We start from the raw sequence: 18319 nt of genomic DNA, 5'->3' as shown, positions 1-18319 counted from the left end.
ACCGGACCTGGGAAAGTCTGGTGGAAGCGCTGGTTCACCTGGTCTCTGTTTCTCGTCTGACGTGCATGCTTCTGAGAAACAAAAACTGCCTCAGCATGCCTCAGCCTCACGGGCTTCCAGAGCAACTCCCCGTTTTTCTTCAATGGCAGCGTCTTTGTTACTTAGTGTTGTGTCCTGACGCGGCCGCGTTATGTAAGAGACTCCGTGCTCACATGGTTACCACAAGAATGTGGCATCGATTACGTAACCTGAGCGGCTTTACCGCCGGGTCCTCGGGCTCCCACAGCCATTAGTAGAGCGACCTTCCGGGGGCTGAGACGCTGAGCGTTTAATTAACAAGCATTCACCTTTGGCTCGTACCATTCATCACAGACACGCCTCACCTCCCCCCATGGAAGGCAGGAGACTTAAGGTTCATTCGGAACATTAATGTTTTAACCACCTGCCTATTATCAATACTGCCGTTGACAAGGAAACACTACTTTTCAAATGAAGATAATATCATCTATACGGACGCTTAGTTGTTTTAGAACATAAAGCAACAGTAAGATTGTAGGTTATTTTATAGTGAATTTGTTTGAATTCATAAAAATAACTTAAGTGAAACAGAAGCTCTAGAAATATTAGGGGTTGCTGGAGTGGTTTTTAAAAAATCACCTTTGGTCTTTTTTCCACAGGTGTCTTGCTCAGTGGGTTGACTTTATAATATTTTTCTAACTAAAATGATAAGAGCCCCCTTCCCTTGCAGGCTCCACTACAGCAATACTGTAAGGAGGCATCCCTCAGTTTACCCAAGGTTTGTTAGCATCCACACCCATAGGAAGTGTAACCAGTTGGCACGCAGGTGATGTGCAAGCGGCAACCATTGAGTGCCCCGTGTCCCGGCCTCTGTGAAAGGGGACAGGGGGACCCCCAAGCCTGCCCTGAGATCAGCTGTTTAGAATGGAGTCGCCAGTTCAACTAATCCGCGAGGAAACTTGTTGGGAAGAGGGTCAGTGCCACCTGCTCACACGCACAGAGGAGAGGCGTCCGTTCCGGGAGACGAGGGGGGGGCTCTGGTGTCTGAGGTGGGAAGTGCTGCAGGCGGCTTTCCACAGAGCACACCTGTGGCGAGTGACAGGGTTCCGAGGTGTGGGAGGGAGGGGGTGTCTGGCCACCGAGCTCCCTGCAGAGCTGCCCGAGGAGGGATCCTGGACCTCCTTAGTCTGTGGGACGTGAGCGGTCACACCTCGTGACAACACGCTGGTCGTTTTGTAGCAATGACATGGGAAAGCCTCGCAGGTGAGCCCCATGTTTCCACTGCTGCCTGCTTAGGAGCTGCTGTGCTCAGAGGACTGTATTTTAAGTAAGTCACACGTATTAAAACCAATGGGGAAAATGTGGCTTTTGCTTAGACTTTATCTGTATAAGTAGACGAGTTCTCCATTTACTCAAGCTTGGTTTGATATTTTATAAAGTTTACAAGCATTTTCGAAAGAGAACACAGGAGATTCAAGAATCAGTGAGCGATGTGAAATTGACAGCTCCAAGCACTAAGGTTGTAAAGTAAAATCAATTATGACACAAACCTGCTTGTTGACCAGAATTCATCAAATGCTAATCGGACTTGTTGTAAACATCCCTCTTAGGCTACTATAAAGAAATCTCATAACGGGAGGAGGAAAACCATAATTTTAAAATGTCTTGGGGCTCTGCCTTGACCCTATTTTAAAATGTTTTTAGGAACACAGAATTCAGATTACTGGTAGATCACGATCGGGTGGATATTGCTTTCTCTATAAGTGAATTATTATGCATAAAGCACTAAAACAAATGTAGACAGGACTCTGTTTGAAAATAACAATGTCTGGAAGTGTGTTTGGATAATCAGGATGTCCCCGTGGCGGCATGGACAGACGGACGGGGAGGTTTCATCCCTGCATCCATTCCGTCTTCATCCTGTCCCTGGGGAGACGCTGTCTGACAAGGCTGACCTACCAGTCTGAACCTCCCCCGTCCTGGCACTTTTTACTGGGGTCGAACTGCCCTCTTCACACTCTCTGCGTTTTCATTCTCTGCAGAGCGGACTGGAACGAGGAAGGTCATTTATTTCACAAAGAGCCCTCCCTGTGGCATCGGTCACAGCCCCACGGAGTTACAACCCCGATTCCGGAGGCGCTGAAATCCTACAGCGATCAGATGCCACCGGACCCGACCTGAGGCCACCTGGCAAACCGTCTGGGGACCGCCGGATGCTGTGTTCTCTTAGTTGGGGACCAATGTGTGCATCAGTCCAAACAAGGCTTGGAGTGCAGGGGCTGTCTCCTCCTTTCCGGACACACCCTCGGGAGGCCGGAGGGCAGGGAAGGCATCCCCAGGGAACTCCCGGCAGGTGTGGAGGCGCCTGAGCGGCGGGAGTGGCCGCTTGCGCCTGGTGTCTGGCACGGGAACCTCTGCTGCATGTTTCCGGAGAAGGAAAGTGGCCGGGCGCCCCCCGGCACTCAGAGCAACAGAACCGGCCTCCGGGGTGCAGCGGGGAGCGCGCATAACAAATGCCATCAACGCGCAGCCAGCACCCGCTCTGGCGGCCCTCTGCCCTTCCCCGCGGTCCCGCCTCTTCTCTCCGGTTTGTCCAGGAAGCCCGTGCCTTCCCGCAAGCTTTCGGAGCGCGGGAGGACAGGTAGCGGGTTGGGTCCAGAAAAGGGTCGGTGAAGTGTGTTAGAGCGCGCCCAGATGGGAGATGGGACAGACCCGCAGGACCACATGGGATGGCTTCCCGCCCGCACAGGTCCGAGGCTGCAATCCAAGCTCCAGGGGAACGTGTTTGTGGCGGGAAGTCACGTTAGTGACCCCAAAAGGCAGCCAAGGGGACGTCAACAAGAAGCACGCCGCGTGCACAGGGATGAACAGCGGACACTAGGAGGTGGAGCCCGGCCTCCCCAGGGCCGGTGGGCAGCCACGGAGATGGGCGCACGGAGCCCGCCTTCCCGGGAGTTACCGGCGTCAGGGGAGCGCTGCCCAGAGAGCGCAGCACCGGGAGGCCGGGCAGCCCGGACCCCGGGGCAGGGGCCTCTCCTCCTCTCCCTGGCCGCCCTCACCCCAAAACAAAGCAGAACGGCACAGCCCCCCTGAGTGAGATAAGAGCGCCTGGATCCCGTCCTCCAGGCTCAGAGACCGGGCCCCTGGTGCCAGGGCCGGCGCCCACGCTCCCTCCCCGCGATCCGCCGCGGGAGCGCCTGGCGGTGTCCGGAGCCCGCTTGGCCATTGGCTTCCGATGCCAACACGCACTCCCTGGCTCGGCGCCTGGAGGGAGCGGGCGAAGCCTCGCCAGGGGGGACTCTGCGGCCAGCTTCCCCAGAGAAACACCGGGAACCGGCTGGAGAGACGAAATCTTGGAGAGCGCTTACGAGCCGGCCCGGGGATGGGCGCCGCCGCCTTCGCCAACGCCTCGGCTTAGGGGACGGCTCGCCCTTCGCCCCGCCGGCCTGGGCGCGCTCCGGTCCCGGCAGGTGACCTGGCCCAGGAGCCCGGGAGCCCGTCCCGCCGCCCGCACTGCACCCGGCGGCGGGGGTGCCGCCGCGCTCCCCATGCAGCCGGCCGTAGGGACACCGGCGCCTCCGCGCTCCGGGCTCCTCGCTCAGCGCTCTCCGGGGCCGTGTCCGCGGCAGCGCAGCCTGGATTCAGGCAGGAGAGGAAGGACCGGCTCCCAGAGGCCGGCAGGGGGGCCTCGGGGCGTTGGGGTCCGGATCGCGGGGGTTTGAGCCCTGTTTGCCCTTCCATTCTCGGTCACCGGGCACAGGAGGCGGGCGGCCTGAGGGACGGGGAGGGCCTGTCTGCGCCTTCCTGTACGGGGACCCTGTGCGGGGCTGAACCCCAGCCCGCGTCCAGTGTGAACCCCGGGGAGAGGGGTCCTCCGCGCACAGCTCCGCGGGCCGCAGGCCGCCGCCAGGCCAGGGGCTCCGGCGCGGAGGGGGCCGCAGAGGGGACAGCACAGTCGCCCCTGCCCCCTGCCCACGTGGCCCTGTCCGCCGGTCCGGGTGCCGGAGCCTGCGCGCTGCGTGGGCGCCCCCGCGGCGTGGGAGCTGCTCCGCCGGGTCCTCCGCCTCCGCCTCCGCCACCACGGCCACGGCCACCGCCTCCGCCTCCGCCTCCCGGGCGGCGGCACCGCGGCGCCTCCCCCGCGGCTCCGGGCCGGGGCCGCCGGACGCGCACCCCCTACGCCGCGCTCCAGCCCCGCCGCCGGGGAACGCGGACCGCGCGCCGGCACCGAGGCCGGGCCCTCGCCCCAAAGTGGACGCGGGGTGAGGACTGGGCCGCGAGGGGCGCGGAGACGGAGAGGAGCTCCGGACGGGCTTGGCCTGGCCGGCCGCGGAGGGCAGGACTGCGGGGCGGAGCCGGGGGCCGGGCCTCCGGAGGGGAGGGCCATGGCCAACCGCGAGGCGCCGCGCGCTCCCCGCCCCCAGGCCCCCCTGCCCGCCGCCGGGGACCCGCCTGGCTCCGGCCCGGCTCCGGCCGACTCCGCCCGGAGCCCCGGCGCGGCCGACCGAGCGCGCCCCGCCCCGCGCCCGCCCCGCGGGGGCCTCGCCGCCTGGGTCCCGGGCCGCGCTCCCGGCGCGCCCGCCTCCCCCCGCCGCCCTCCCCCTTCCCCGCCCCTCCCCCCCGCGCTCCGGGCCGCCGCCCCCGCGGCCCCCTCCTCCCGCCCGCCTCCCCTCCCTCCTCCCTCCTCCCCATCAGCCTCCCGCCTCCCGCCGCTGCCGGAGGGGCGGGCGCAGCGGCGGGAGAGGCGGCGGCGATGCCGGCGGCCCGGAGGCAGCTCCGCTGAGCGGCCCCGGTGGCGGTCCCCGCGGCGGCGGCGGGCGGCGGCCCCTCCTCGCCCGGCGCTCCGGTCTCCGCGGCTCCGGCCCCGCCGCGCCCGCCCGCCGCCGCCCCGGCTCCGCGGCTCCGGCCCGGCTCCGGCCCGGCCCCGGCGGGGAGGCGGCGGCCGGACCCCGCGGCGGCCCCAGGCGCAAGCTTCGCCCGCGGCCCCGCCATGGCAGATGGACCCTCGCACCACGCGAGCTGCTTCCGAAGGCTGACCGAGTGCCTGCTGAGCCCCAGTGAGTGCCCCGCGCCCGCGCCCCCGCCCCGCGCCCCCGCCCCGGCGCCTGCGGGACCCCGGCTTCCCCGCGCCGCGCGCCGGGCAGGGCGGTCCGGAGGCTCCAGAACCCGACCCGCTGTCCGCGGGGCCGCCCGGCCACAGTCCCCGGCGCTGTCCGCTCCCAACGCGGACCGGCCCGGCTCCTCCTCCGCCGGGCCCTGGGCTGGAGGACCGAGCGCCCCTCTCCCCGGGAGGCGGGTCCCCGGAGACCCCCCTGGGAGGGGCTGGCCGGGTCCGAGCCCCGAGCCCCGAGGTGCAGCTCCCTCGTGTTCCCCGGGTCCCGTGTCCCCGCCCCCCCTGACCCTGTGCCACCCCCTGACCCTGTGCCACCCCCTGACCCTGTGCCACCCCGGAGCCTGTCCACCCCGGAGCCTGTCCACCCCCTAACCCTGTGCCACCCCGGAGCCTGTCCACCCCCTAACCCTGTGCCACCCCGGAGCCTGTGCCACCCCTAGCCCGTGCCCCCCCCCCCCCCCCCAGAGCGCGGACCGGCCGGTGTCCGGCTGCCAGTGCCTCACCCCCCGCACCGCTCTCCGGTCGGGGCCGCGGCGCTCCGGGGAGGCGAGGACAATGGGCTTGGGGCGGAGGAGGCGGCGGGCCGCGGGTTCGGGGCCACCTCGCCCCCAGCCCGGGGTGAGGGGTGCGGGGGGCAGGGGCAGGGGCAGAGGCGTGCCGCGGGGAGGGGAGGGAGCGGGCAGAGGTTCCAGGGAGCGGAGGGAGCGGAGATGGCGGGGCTGGAGGCGCCGGGCACGCACAGGAGGGCAGCGCCTTCGCCGCCGATGGAGGGGATGGAGGGCGAGCCAGGTGAGGTGGGTGCGGGCGCGGCCGGGACACCGTTACTCCGGCGCCGGCTCCTGGGGCCCTGCGCGCGGGGCCGGGCGCAGCATCACCGCGTGCGCCAGCCTTTGTCTGCGCCTCCGGAGCCCGCTCTGGCGCCTCTCTCCCGGGCCGCCTTCCCTCCCCGGGCCGGGGCTCCCTGGCAGGCCGGGGCTCCCTGGCAGCCGCACCGGGTCCAGCCCCTTCTCGCGGCGGAAACTTGTCCGGTGCCCAGCCGCCGGCGTGCTGGCCTGGCCCTACGGGGACCGGGCTGGCCACTCCCCTCCCGGCGGCGGGTGGAGATCGCAGAGACAGCGTGGCCAGTGGCCTCTCACCCCCCTGGCCAGCTCCGGCCTCCGCGCCTTCTGGCTGCTGGGCCGGATCTGCTGGGCATGGGCCCTGGTCTCGGAGCAGAGCCCCCTCCGGTACCCCCCCCCCCCACCCCCCGCCGGTGGGTGCAGCGCCCAGTGTCTGCAGCCCCGCCCCACCTGCAGGGCTGACCGCTCAGAGAGGTGGCTGTGGAGGAGGGATGGGGTCTGGGCACCAGGGCTGCCTGCAGCCAGGATGCCTTCCCGTGGACACTGGCACCTGCTGAGACAGCCGCTGTGATGGGAGGGAGCAGAGCTGTCAGTGCTCAGGACTGGCCTCCCTCCTCCTCTTGTCAATCCCTTCCTTAAAAAATCCACGTGTACTTTTTACAGCCGCCCGTGGGCCGGCTGCAGGCTGCCCCCTCTCCCTGGGACAGCGTGGCCCTGGGAGGGCGGGTGCTGCGGGACAGGGTGCAGGCATCCGATGGGACCCGTTTCTTGAAGTGATGAGGTTTTGTTTGCAGGTGGTGGTTCCTGCTGCGGAGTGTGTGTGTGTGTGTGTGTGTGTGTGTCTGTGTGTCTCTCTGTGTGTATCTGTGTCTCTCTCTGTGTGTGTGTCTCTGTGTATCTGTGTGTGTCTATGTGTGTATCTGTGTGTGTATGTGTCTGTGTGTGTATGTGTCTGTGTGTGTCTCTCTGTGTGTGTCTGTGTGTCTCTCTGTGTATCTGTGTGTATGTGTATGTCTCTCTGTGTGTCTCTGCGTATCTGTGTGTGTATGTGTATGTCTCTCTGTGTGTCTCTGTGTCTCTGTGTCTCTGTGTGTATCTGTGTGTGTGTGTCTGTGTGTGTGTCTGTGTCTCTGTGTGTGGGGGGGGCCTGGGCGTGTGGTGGGGGGTGTTGTGGAGTAGAGAGAAGGTGACCAGGTCAGTGGGGTGAAGTCCCAGGCGAACCCCCAGCAGGCTTCCCCTGTGGAAGGACGGGGGTCTGGAGGGGACGGGCCACGGGGAGAGGCCCAGCCGGGGCCCCTTCAGGAGCTGCTGTGGCCCCGTCGGGGGAGGGAGGGGTGCCTGGTGTGTGAGCAGGAGCAGAGTCCGGGACGCGCTGAGGCGGTGGCAGGACCTGCACGGTCAGTCTGCTGTCAGACCGCCTCGGGGAGGTGGGCCGTGCTAGACCCATGCTCACAAGACAGGCCAGTTCCTGCCGGGACGCGGTGCCCTACCCACTGGGGTCTTTGTCCGGTCACTGCTGACCACCGCCCTTGTCTGGATTGCTCAAATGTCTCAAGTGGGCAGACTTTTTAGGTACTGGGCAGTTAAAAAGAGACTTTTGGGGGGGAAAACCTGGATTCTATGAGAAGTAAAGATGCCCACACACATGCAGATGTGTCTAATTATTTGTAAGTCCTCACCTGAGGGTGTTTTTTTTTTTTTTCCCCATTGATTTCTAGAGAGAGTTGGGGGTGGGGGTGAGAGAAGCATGGATGTGAGATGAGACACATCAACTAGTTGCCTCCCACTCGAGGCCTGACTGGGGCTAGGGGTCCAACTTGCGATCAAGGTACGTGCCCTTGACCAGGAATTGAACCTTTGACCTTTTGGGTAGCAGGCCAACACTCTGACCACTGAGCCAAACCGGCCAGGACACAGACGCCCTCTTCCCTTTCAGTGGGACCTCTTGGTCTGATCAGTGAGTGGTTGTGTAAAGGGCTGCGGTCAGTTACCGTTAGAGCGGTGGTTACCACAGGGGGGATCATGCCCCACAGGGGAGCGATTTGATTTTGAAGGGGGGCAATTCGAGAATTATTAACAGCGAATGTTTTGCATTTCTTATAGCTCTAGTGCCCCATATGCGGTATATAAATATATATTATGACATACTTCTGCATTTCAGTTCTCTGTTATATGTTTTGAAACTTTATTTGCTATTTTTTCATATCACTTCATATTACTATTTTTTAACAATTTCTTAGTGATTTCTTCCTCAGTCCTTCAGCTGTCCTTTCGTTCTTTTCTTTTTCTCTCTTCCGTGGATGCCATGTTCTCTGGAAGCGTGTTTAGACCAAGTCCATGGCCTTTTAGGCTTCTTCTGTGTGACTCGGAGCTCGCCTTGTGAAGAATAAGAATTATGTGTCACGGGCGGGCATCAGGGTTTTAGAGATGCTTGGGACGGGGGTGGGTGGGGAGGGGGGGCGCGGAGCCACAAGCAGGCTGGGAGCCGCTGCTGAAGGAAGGCCTGTCTTACCGTGGTCGCCACGGAAAGCGCCCCGTGCAGCAGCTCTGATACCAGTGACACTCCCGTCCCGCGGCCGGCGTCGGCTTCTCGCCGATTTGCCGTTTCGCTCGGTCACGCACAGAACAAGCTCATTCAGGCGCTGCCCTGGCCAGGCCTCCGTCCCGAGGAACCACCGCCCACGGGGGAGAGCCCCTGGACGCGGGCTCAGCGCTGATGCCCGGGCTCCGTCCCATCAGGCCGTCCTGACCTCACCTCACCCCACCGTCTGCGGAGTGCTGGCCTCTGAGCTCTTCAGGACGTTGCTGGTCTGCACAGGGACAGCACCAGGCCCCTGGGGGGCTGAGCAGCCAACTCTGCAGGGGCACACACGTGTGTGCATGCGTGTGTGTGTGTGTGTGTGTGTGTGTTCCAGTGAAGCCGAGAAGTGCCGCTGTGATAGGCCAGCGGGAGCCTCAAAGACCTTGAACGTGGCTCTCGCTCTCCCCGCGCCCACCTCCCCGAGGGTGTGGAGTCCCAGCGGCTGCTTGGAATGAGGCAGAGAGGGAGAGAGAACGGAGGGCGGGCGGGCGGGCCGGCGGGCACAGAGAGCAGGGGACAGACGGGCGATGCCGGCCGCAGGGCACTGGCGGTTTCTCACTCACTCAGCACAGAAAGTGCGTGTTTTCAGGAGCTGTGGCTGGAAATACGCTGTGTGTGTATCCCTCTCGCTCTGCTTCTTGAGGCTATGACACTGTGGCTAACCCTTAGACACACGGACACAAACAGGGTCCGTCGGGTTAGCCAGAGAGAGGAGCGCGTGGACGCTCCCTGGACTTCACACCTCCATGTGCCTGTGGGCCGGGGAGGTGAGGTCACCGATGTCAGGGACGCGGGGGCCAGGCCGGCCGCAGAGCAGAGGCGGTGCGAGCCCACTGACGGTCGCCTGCAGGCAGTGGTGCGGCCTGTGCCGTGCGAGCCGCTGGAGGAGAGGAAGTCATGAACGGTGTCCTCGGAGGACCTGGGCTGAGGGTGGACACCTGCCCGGGAGCAGCAGAGCCAGGGCGGGCCGGGCAGACCAGGCGTCCCGGAGAGCCAGCGACCAGAGTCCTCAGAAAGGACCGCCCCCACGGGCGCGCGCTGTGAGCGGGGTGGATGATGTAGGGCCCTGACCTTAAATTGCACGACAGTTCTCTTCTTAAATACATTTTTTTTTTTTTACTGATTTCAGAGAGGAGGAGAGAGGGAGGGAGAGAGAGAAGCATCCATGTTGAGAGAGAATCATGGATCGGCTGCCTCCTGCTCGGTCGGGGATTGAGCTGGGAGTCCATCTGTGACTTCCTGGTTCATAGGTCGATGCTCAGCCACTGAGCCATGCATGCTGGGCACAACATGTCTCTTTTAATGAAAAACAAAACAAACAAAACAAAACAAAGCACACACTCCTGGGCGAATGTAGAAAATCTGCAAAACTTGGAATGAGCGTGCCATAGGACACGGGGTGTCTTCCTTCGTCCCCGCCTGACAGGGTCACCGTAGATGTCTGATCACACAGCTGCTGCTTCCCACAGGAGAAGCAGGCAGGCGGTGCCGTGAGCAAGCCGGCCCGGGCTGGGCAGGGTGCAGCGTGGCACCGGCGGGTCACAGGGCTGGGGCGCGGGTTTGAAAGTTGCTAAGAGACCAGGTCCTAGAAGTTCTCATCGCGAGGGAGCCACGCCTGGCGCCGTGACTGAGCAGAGGTGAAGCTGTGTTTGCGGAGCAGCAGGTGGAAGGCGGAGTGGGAACCTCCTCCCGCAATTAACACCGAGATTAACGCTGCCGATGGTTTGTTTGGGAAGGCTGGGGAGTGTGACCGGAGGGAAGGGACTTCCAGGAAGGCTGTTTCTCCCTGGAAAGGAAAGCTCCTGCAGGTGTAATCCTTCGAGAGCACTTTCCTCTCCTCCGAGACCAGAATGAGCTGCTCCAGCCGATCCCCTTGGTTGGCAAACTCCTTAGTCAGCAGAGCCAAATGCCAGCAGCACAATGACTGAAATTTCTTTCCAGAACCACATTTTTAAACTTAAACTTCTTCTAACTTCACTTCTTCAAAATAGACTCTCCTAAGCTGAGGTATTTTGTGGAAGAGCCACACTCAAGGGGCCAGAGAGCCGCATGTGGCTCTCCAGCCGCGGTTTGCCGACCACGGCCCTGGGCTAAGGGCGGGCGCAGTGCGGTGCGGTGGGCTCCCTGAGGCCGGGGAGATGCCGCTGTCCGGGCTGAGTGAGCGCTGGCCACGCTCTGGAAGCTTCTGGCTTACGGCTGGCCTGCTCGCTCACTTGTGCCCGCCCGTGCCCTCCCCTCCGCCCCCCTCCGTGCGGAGCCGGCCGCCGAGGGCCCCGGACTGCGGGGGGGCTGGCACAGAGAGAGATGGGAGGTGCTCAGGTGTTGGATGAAGAGAAACAGTGGGCAGCGGGTGTCGTCTGCCAGGCCCGAGGACAGGGAAGGCCACGCAGCCCACGCTCTGGGCCTCCGTGGGGCCAGGACTCACCCGGGGAGGCCGTCCTTGATGTTTCTATCCCTCTCTCCCTCTCCCTTCTTCTTTGGAATAAATAAAAATATATTTAAAGAAATAAATGGAGCCCTAGCTGGTTTGGCTCGCTGGGTAGAGCGTCGGCCTGGGGAGGTCAGGGCACATACAGGAGTCTGCCAATGGCCCTGGCTGGTCGACTTAGTGGACAGAGCGTCGGTCTGGGGACTGAAGGGACCCTGGTTCGATTCCGGTCAAGGGCATGTACCTCGGTTGCGGGCACATACCCAGTAGGGGGTGTGCAGGAGGCAGCTGATCGATGTTTCTGACTATCCCTCTTCATTCCTCTCTGTAAAAAATCAGTAAAATATTTTAAAAAACTAAGTGGAACCAGAGAGAAGGAACGCCCTCACGCCCTCCGCACATGCTGGGCGCTGCCGGCAGGAGGTGCGGGGGGAGGCCGGTGCGGAGCGGAGGGAGAGACCCCGGGCGGAGGTCCGGTGAGAGCCCGGAGGTGAGAGCTCGGAGAACAGCGAGAGGATGGCGGCTGGGCTGCCCGAGGATGGTGCGGGGAGGGCGGTGGCGGGCAGGAGGTCTCTGACGCGTCTGTGGGGCGGTGGGTGGGGAGACACAGTGTCCTGAGTGTCACATGCCCCTGCCCGTGGCCGTGCCAGCGGCCGCTCGCCCTGCCAGAGGCCTGCGGACACACCTGCTCCCGGCCTTCAGGGCCGCTGTCACCGGCGAGGACACGAGGTCAGAGCCGCCTCCGCTGCTGCCGGCCGTGGACAGGGAGCGTGTGGGGCGGACGGAACGCCGTCTGGCGGCCGCCTGCCCACGAGGAGCCCTCCTCCCTCACCTGCTCCGGACGGTCTCCCCCGGGCACCTCGCGTCCTCCGCGGCCCCCACCGCCTGGTCCTGGCGTCGCCCCTCCTGGAGCCCGGCCGCCCGGTTGCCCGTGGGGTCCCCCGGGTCCCGCCTCCTCCCTCTGGCTCCGGGCCCTCCGCTGGGCTCCCGGAAGCCGTGCCCGCAGACCTGTGCGCTGCTGTGTGTCCCGCCGGCGTGTGCCCCTTCACTCACCTCCACCCGTGCCCGGCGCCTGCCCAGCCCCACACACGGCCCTTTCCGGAGACCAGGCCTCCCGAGAGGAAGGACACCGTGGGATGAAGTGCTTGCTGGGCGTTGCTGGTGACGTGGAACCCTGTTCGATGCGTCGTCACTGCTGATTTTTTTAATTTTATTTAATACATTTTATTGATTTTTTACAAGAGGAAGGGAGAGGGAGAGAAAGACAGAAACATCGATGAGAGGGAAACATCTTTCAGCCGCCTCCTGCACACCCCCCACCGGGGATCTGCCCACAACCAAGGTACATGCCCCTGGCCGGAATGGAACCCAGGACCCTTGAGTCCACAGGCTGACCCTCTAGCCACTGAGCCACACCGGCCAGGGCATCGCTGTTGTGTTGATGTGACCCAGGCACACGACGCGGCCCTGGGGCCAGGGCGCCGGCGGGAGAGCCTGCTCTGCTCCGCAGCCGCAGGGCAGCGCGTCCCGGGCGCGGAGGGCAGGAGGGGGGCTCGGGGCACGTGGTATCCTCCCGAGGAGTCAACGAAACGCTCTTTGCTTGGACGGAAACAGCTCCTGCGCCCGCAGAGGGATGCGCACGGAGTCCTGCCGCGTGCTCGGAGGCGAGGGATGGCTTACAAAAACACGGGTGGCACTCTGTAAAGGTGGCAGGTCTGTGTCAGAGCCAGTCTGCACGGAGAGCTGGTCCCTGTGCCGGAGCAAAGGCTCGAAGGAACCTTCCAGAATCGCGGCCAGCCCGGGAGGAGCCGCTGGGTGAGGAGGCCCGCACCGCACCCCGTGTGCCTGCACCGGGCTCAGGTGGTCCGTCCTCGTGGGTGGCGGGCGGCGCCTGCCTGGGCCGTGGCTTCAGACGTGGCAGAGGAAGACAGGAGGCCTGGCTCCGTGGCTCCGGGAGGCAGTGATCCGGGGTCATCTCGCCGGGCCGGGGTCACACGCTGTCCCTGGTCTCTGGGCCCCGGACGCAGGCGTCTGCTGTCACAGGGGTCGTGGCCCGTTGGCAGCCACGCCTCCAGAATCATGCTGGCTGGGTCCCCGATTAATGACGGCCTCTGCTCCTTCTGAGGCAGATCGGAGACCTGGTTCTAACCCGCAGCAGCGAAAGCCCGGGGATCGGGTGTGCGGCTGGAAGAGCAATCTGCGGGATGGAAGAGTCTGAGGAGAGACCGAGCCCCCGGGGAACTCGGTGTGTTTTTACGGCGTCTTCCCGCCCAGGAGGAGTGGCGACTGGGGACCCAGCACAGGCGTGAGACACCTCATCGCCCAGGCGAAATGCAGTCCGGTCGTCCTTTTACCAGAAACACAGCGCTCGTTGGATCCGAATGGACCCAAGGTTTGCACAGAGGGCGCGCCCCCGAGTGTGTCCCCGCACACTGAGTAGTTCTGAGGGCAGCGTTTATTTTATTTTTTAAAAATGTATTTTATTGACTTTTTACAGAGAGGAAGAGAGAGGGATAGAGAGTTAGAAACGGCAACCAAGGTACATGTCTTTGCCTGGAATCGAACCCGGGACCTTTCAGTCCGCAGGCTGTCGCTCTATCCACTGAGCCACACGGGTTTCGGCTGAGGGCAGCGTTTATTGAAGTGCACCTCATTTTCAAGACTGAGCTCTCGCTGTGAAAGTGTGTGTATGTTGGGACACCCTGTATGTATACCTTTGACCTTGGTGCCCCAACCCCATACAGTTGAAAGTCTTTGTACAACCTTTGACCTCCCCAATAACCCGTCTGCAGTCATCCCTTGGTTCCGGGGGGACGGGCTCCGGGAGCCCCGAGTCACCCCGTCTGTGGATGCGTGTGCCCCTCCTGTGGAAGGAGGCAGAGCAGCACCCGGCCGGCCCCTCCATGGACTCCCTGCCGCCATCAGCTTATCGCTGGATTCACAGCTGGTTGAATCTGCAGACGCAAAACCTGGGTTTAAGGAAGGTGGAATTTAAAAATTCTGGCCCGGCCGGCATGGCTCAGTGGTTGAGGTCATGGTTTGATTCCTGGTCAGGGCACATGTCTGGGTTGTGCGCTCGATCCCCAGGAGGCAGCTGAGCGATGATTCTCTCTCAGTATGGATGTTTCTCTCTTTCTCTCTTTCCCTCTCCGAAATCAATAAAAACATCTGTAAGTCTTTAGTGTCTAAGTGTCCACTGCATATGAAAGAAACCCTAGCAACACAAGGGCATTTCTGGCCTTGGAGTGCGGAGAGCCTTTGCATGTCACTCCACGGGCAGAAGGGTTAAAAGGAAAGCTTGATGTTTGTCATTGACAACATTTTTTATGGCCCTGACGACTGACCGCCAGCCAGTGCACCCTGTCCTGGGCCTGCGCGGTGGCCCTGCCCTCCGCCCGCCCTCGCCGCTTCCTGCCGGGCCTTTGAAGCTCGGGCAGCACCGCTGCGGGCAGGCTCGGACGTCTGCCCAGAAACGGAGACGCTCGGCGCTCAGATCCCAGCAGAGAGTTTCCCTCCCTGGCGCGGAGAGAGCTCCAGGAACGGGAGGAGAAAGCAGGGCAGGGCACGGGGGGCCGCTTTTAGAACGCGGACAAAGGAAGGATGCTCACCTCCACCACGGTGACAGCAGCGACTAAAAGAGCGCCGGCGCCAGCCGCCGGCCGGGCGTGCAGAGCCCGGGACCTTCGCCCGCCGCGGGCTTCGTGAGCAGGCGGCACCGGGTCTGCTCCCGGCAGTACCGATCGGTATTTAAAAATGCATGTCTCCATTGACCCAGCAATTCTGCTTCTGGGAATTTACTGATAGACTAACACCGTGGTTGGCAAACTGCGGCTCAAGAGCCACATGCGGCTCTTTGGTCCCTTGAGTGTGGCTCCTTCCCAGCCCGGGGCCGTGGACGGTGGCGGCGGTGGTGCTGTGACCGTCCGCTCCTGGGTCTGGCTCCTCACCGGCCGCAGCGCCGCCGTGGGGCCGGCTCCGCGCTGGTGCCGTCGCTCCGTCCGGGCCCCTCGGGGAGCGCCCTCTCCCCCTGCGGGTCCTCGGGTTCTGTCTGTGCGGGTGTGGTTCGGAGCCGTCCCGGCCAGATGTGAGAGCCGGTCGTGCTGTGAAGCCCCGTCTCCGGGTTCAGCGGGCAGCGCCGTGGTGCGGGGACACGAGGCTCTCAGCTCGGGGTGAGGTGACCTCAGCGATGCACAGAGGCCATTGTTAGCAGCCGGCCTCAGGGCAGTGTGTGTGCGTGTGTGTGTGTGTGTGTGTGAGAGAGAGAGAGAGAGAGAGAGAGAGAGAGAGGGAGAGAGAGAGGGAGAGAGGATACACACAGGGCACTCCCACTCCTGTCCCTTCTTGGCTGGCCCTTGCGGTGTTGCCTGGCCCCGCGGTTGGCAAACTCTTCAGTCCACAGAGCCAAACACTAACGACTGAAATCTCTTTGGAGAGCCACATTTTTAAAACTTAAACAACTTCTAACGCCACTTCTTCAAAGTAGACTCGCCCAGGCCGTGGCGTTTTGTGGAAGAGCCGCACTGCGGGCCTGGTCTGCGTTTCCCTGGAACAAACTCCCTGCGTGTCACCTTTAACCTGACCCTCCCCGCGGCTTTGGGCATCTGCGCTGTCCTCTGCCACGCTCTGTGGAGCTGTGAGGCCACGGAGGGCACACGGGCGTTTTTAAGTGATGAAGTGGATTCGCTTTTCCGTGGGCCTTAGATGGACTCCAGACGGCGTGGCCGTGGCCCGTGGCCCTGCCCCCGCCCTCTGCCCCCGCCCTCCGCCCCCGCCCTCAGCCCCTGCGCCACGAGTGTGCCAGGAGGCGGAGCGATCGCCTGTCCTCTGTCTCTCCCGGACCCTGTGCTGTGCGGTCGGCTGAGTTGATGTCGCAGAGGGCCCAGTGCGGGTCCCCCGCTCAGCAGGGGTTGGGTGAAGCGTTCCCGGGAAGGGGGGTGCCCTGGCGGCATGAATTTTACTGTCCCATTGGGACTCCAACCTTAGCTCGGCTCAGTGCCCAGAATTCCCTTTTCTGCAGAATGGGTGCTCGGTGGATGTTAATTTACCCTTAAGACGTTTCCTTCAGACGGGAACCAGCACATCTGGTTTAAGTCAAAACCTTTTGAGATTTTCTCAGGTTGTAAACATTTTACATCTGTAACGTTTCCATTTCGCGCCTGCATTATGTTAAGAGGCTCACCTGGGTGTTTTAATATAGAAAGAGAAAGAAGCCGAAACTGGTGTGGCTCAGTGCATAGAGCATCGGCCTTCGGACTGAAGGGTCCGGGGTTCGATTCCGGTCCAGGGCATGTACTTTGGTTGCGGGCACATCCCCAGTGGGGGGTGTGCAGGAGGCAGCTGATGGATGTTTCTAACTCTCTATCCCTCTCTCTTCCTCTCTGTAAAAAATCAATAAAATATATTTAAAAAGAAAAGAAAAGAACATGCAGAGCAGCGTGCAGGAATCCTCGGTGTGCGGCCTGTGCTTTGGGGAGGAAGCTCTGACCTGGGAGGGGCCCGGGGCTGCCCTGGGCCCGGGCCGCACGGGGCCGAGGCAGGGAGGCCCCGCCGCCGCCGTCCTGGTGTGGAGCCGCCGTCCCGGCCGCTCCCAGTCTGGCCCGCTTCCTGGGAAGACTCAGCGGCTCCTATTTTAGGATCTGACGCTGCCCAGCGCTGGCCCGTGTGCCCTCTCCGCTCCCAGCCCCGACCGCGGGCCCTCAGGTGGGGAGCCGTGGCAGGTGGATGGTGCCCCGCGGTGAGGGGCGGGGACGAGGGGGCGGTGTGATGGTTACTGACCTGGAAATGGGGTAAAACCTCAATACTGGCCACGCAGCATTAACACAGAGACACGTCGTGCGGGTTCTAAAGGAATCTCTGGAACTGGGGTAAACAAAAGCCACCAGGATGTTTCTTCCTTGAAAGCGTCTTGGCAGCTTCAAAGCGTTTTCAACATCTGGAGGCTTTACCGTTTCTGCGTTTCTGTGTTCTCACGGAGAAGGGGGCAGGCAGGCCGTTCTGAGAACTGGGACCCAGTGGATGTCACGTGGGTTCCTCTTTATTCTGCCTTCGTTTTGTTTTATTTTAAATATACTTTTATTGATTTCATAAAGGAAGGGGGAGGGAGAGAGAAACATCAATGAGGAGAGAGAATCACTGATCGGCTGCCTCCTGCACGCCCCCCTCTGGGGATGGAGCCCGCAACCCGGGCCTGTGCCCTGACCGGGAACCGAACCCTGAGCTCCTGGTTCATGGGTGGATGCAGCCCCTGCGCCCGCCGGCCGGGCTGTGAGGTGGGCAGCACCTCCCCTCCCCCTCCCCGTTGGCTCAGATGAAATGAATGGTGAACACTCGCCCTGCAGGCTGGACGTCCGCACACGGAGCCTTTGTGAGCGTCCGGGACACAGGGTGACAGCGCACAATCCCCTTTGTTATACCACGTGCGTGTGGCCCCTGGCTCTCCTCCCTCCTGGCGCCGTGATTGGCATTGTTCCTCCACAGCCCGCCCTGGGCTCCAAGGGGGCAGGGAGCACACCTGTGGGCACCGCATGGGCGGGGAGGACACACCTGTGGGACCGTGTGGGCGGGGAGCACACCTGTGGGACCGTGTGGGCGGGGAGCACACACCTGTGGGACCGTGTGGGCGGGGAGCACACCCGTGGGCGCCCTGTGGGTGGGGAGCACACCTGTGGGACCGTGTGGGCGGGGAGCACACACCTGTGGGCACCGCGTGGGCAGGGAGCACACCTGTGGGCACCGCGTGGGCGGGGAGCACACATCTGTGGGCACCGCGTGGGCGGGGAGCACACACCTGTGGGCACCGAGTGGGCGGGGAGGACACACCTGTGGGCACCGCGTGGGCAGGGAGCACACACCTGTGGGACCGTGTGGGCGGGGAGCACACCTGTGGGACCGTGTGGGCGGGGAGCACACACCTGTGGGACCGTGTGGGCGGGGAGCACACCCGTGGGCGCCCTGTGGGTGGGGAGCACACCTGTGGGACCGTGTGGGCGGGGAGCACACACCTGTGGGCACCGCGTGGGCAGGGAGCACACCTGTGGGCACCGCGTGGGCGGGGAGCACACATCTGTGGGCACCGCGTGGGCGGGGAGCACACACCTGTGGGCACCGAGTGGGCGGGGAGGACACACCTGTGGGCACCGCGTGGGCAGGGAGCACACACCTGTGGGACCGTGTGGGCGGGGAGCACACCTGTGGGACCGTGTGGGCGGGGAGCACACACCTGTGGGACCGTGTGGGCGGGGAGCACACCCGTGGGCGCCCTGTGGGTGGGGAGCACACCCGTGGGCGCCCTGTGGGTGCTCTCTCCAGGGAGGACGAGCCCCACGTGTTCTGACTTTGCC

General features: G+C 63.2%; 1 protein-coding gene across 5 annotated transcripts in view; it reads left to right on the top strand.

Annotated features, from left to right (window-relative positions):
• PDE10A (phosphodiesterase 10A) overlaps window positions 1-18319 on the top strand; it is a 157008-nt gene that overhangs the window by 54610 nt on the left and 84079 nt on the right. Inside the window, exon 2 of one of the 5 annotated variants that reach the window (XM_084890945.1) lies at window positions 4990-5075. The exons of 2 other annotated variants lie outside the window; for them this stretch is intronic. In XM_084890945.1, coding sequence (XP_084747071.1) covers window positions 5009-5075 — 67 coding nt within the window. In that variant the 5' untranslated portion in view covers window positions 4990-5008. Of the gene's footprint in view, window positions 1-4713; window positions 5076-18319 lie in introns of those variants that run through there. 2 more of the 5 variants (XM_084890944.1, XM_084890947.1) reach the window with 2 other exon arrangements.

This window comes from Pipistrellus hanaki, assembly GCF_964339955.1.
Source record: "Pipistrellus hanaki genome assembly, chromosome: 7".
Taxonomy (NCBI): Eukaryota; Metazoa; Chordata; class Mammalia; order Chiroptera; family Vespertilionidae; genus Pipistrellus; species Pipistrellus hanaki.
This window is presented reverse-complemented; position numbering and strand designations above follow the sequence as displayed.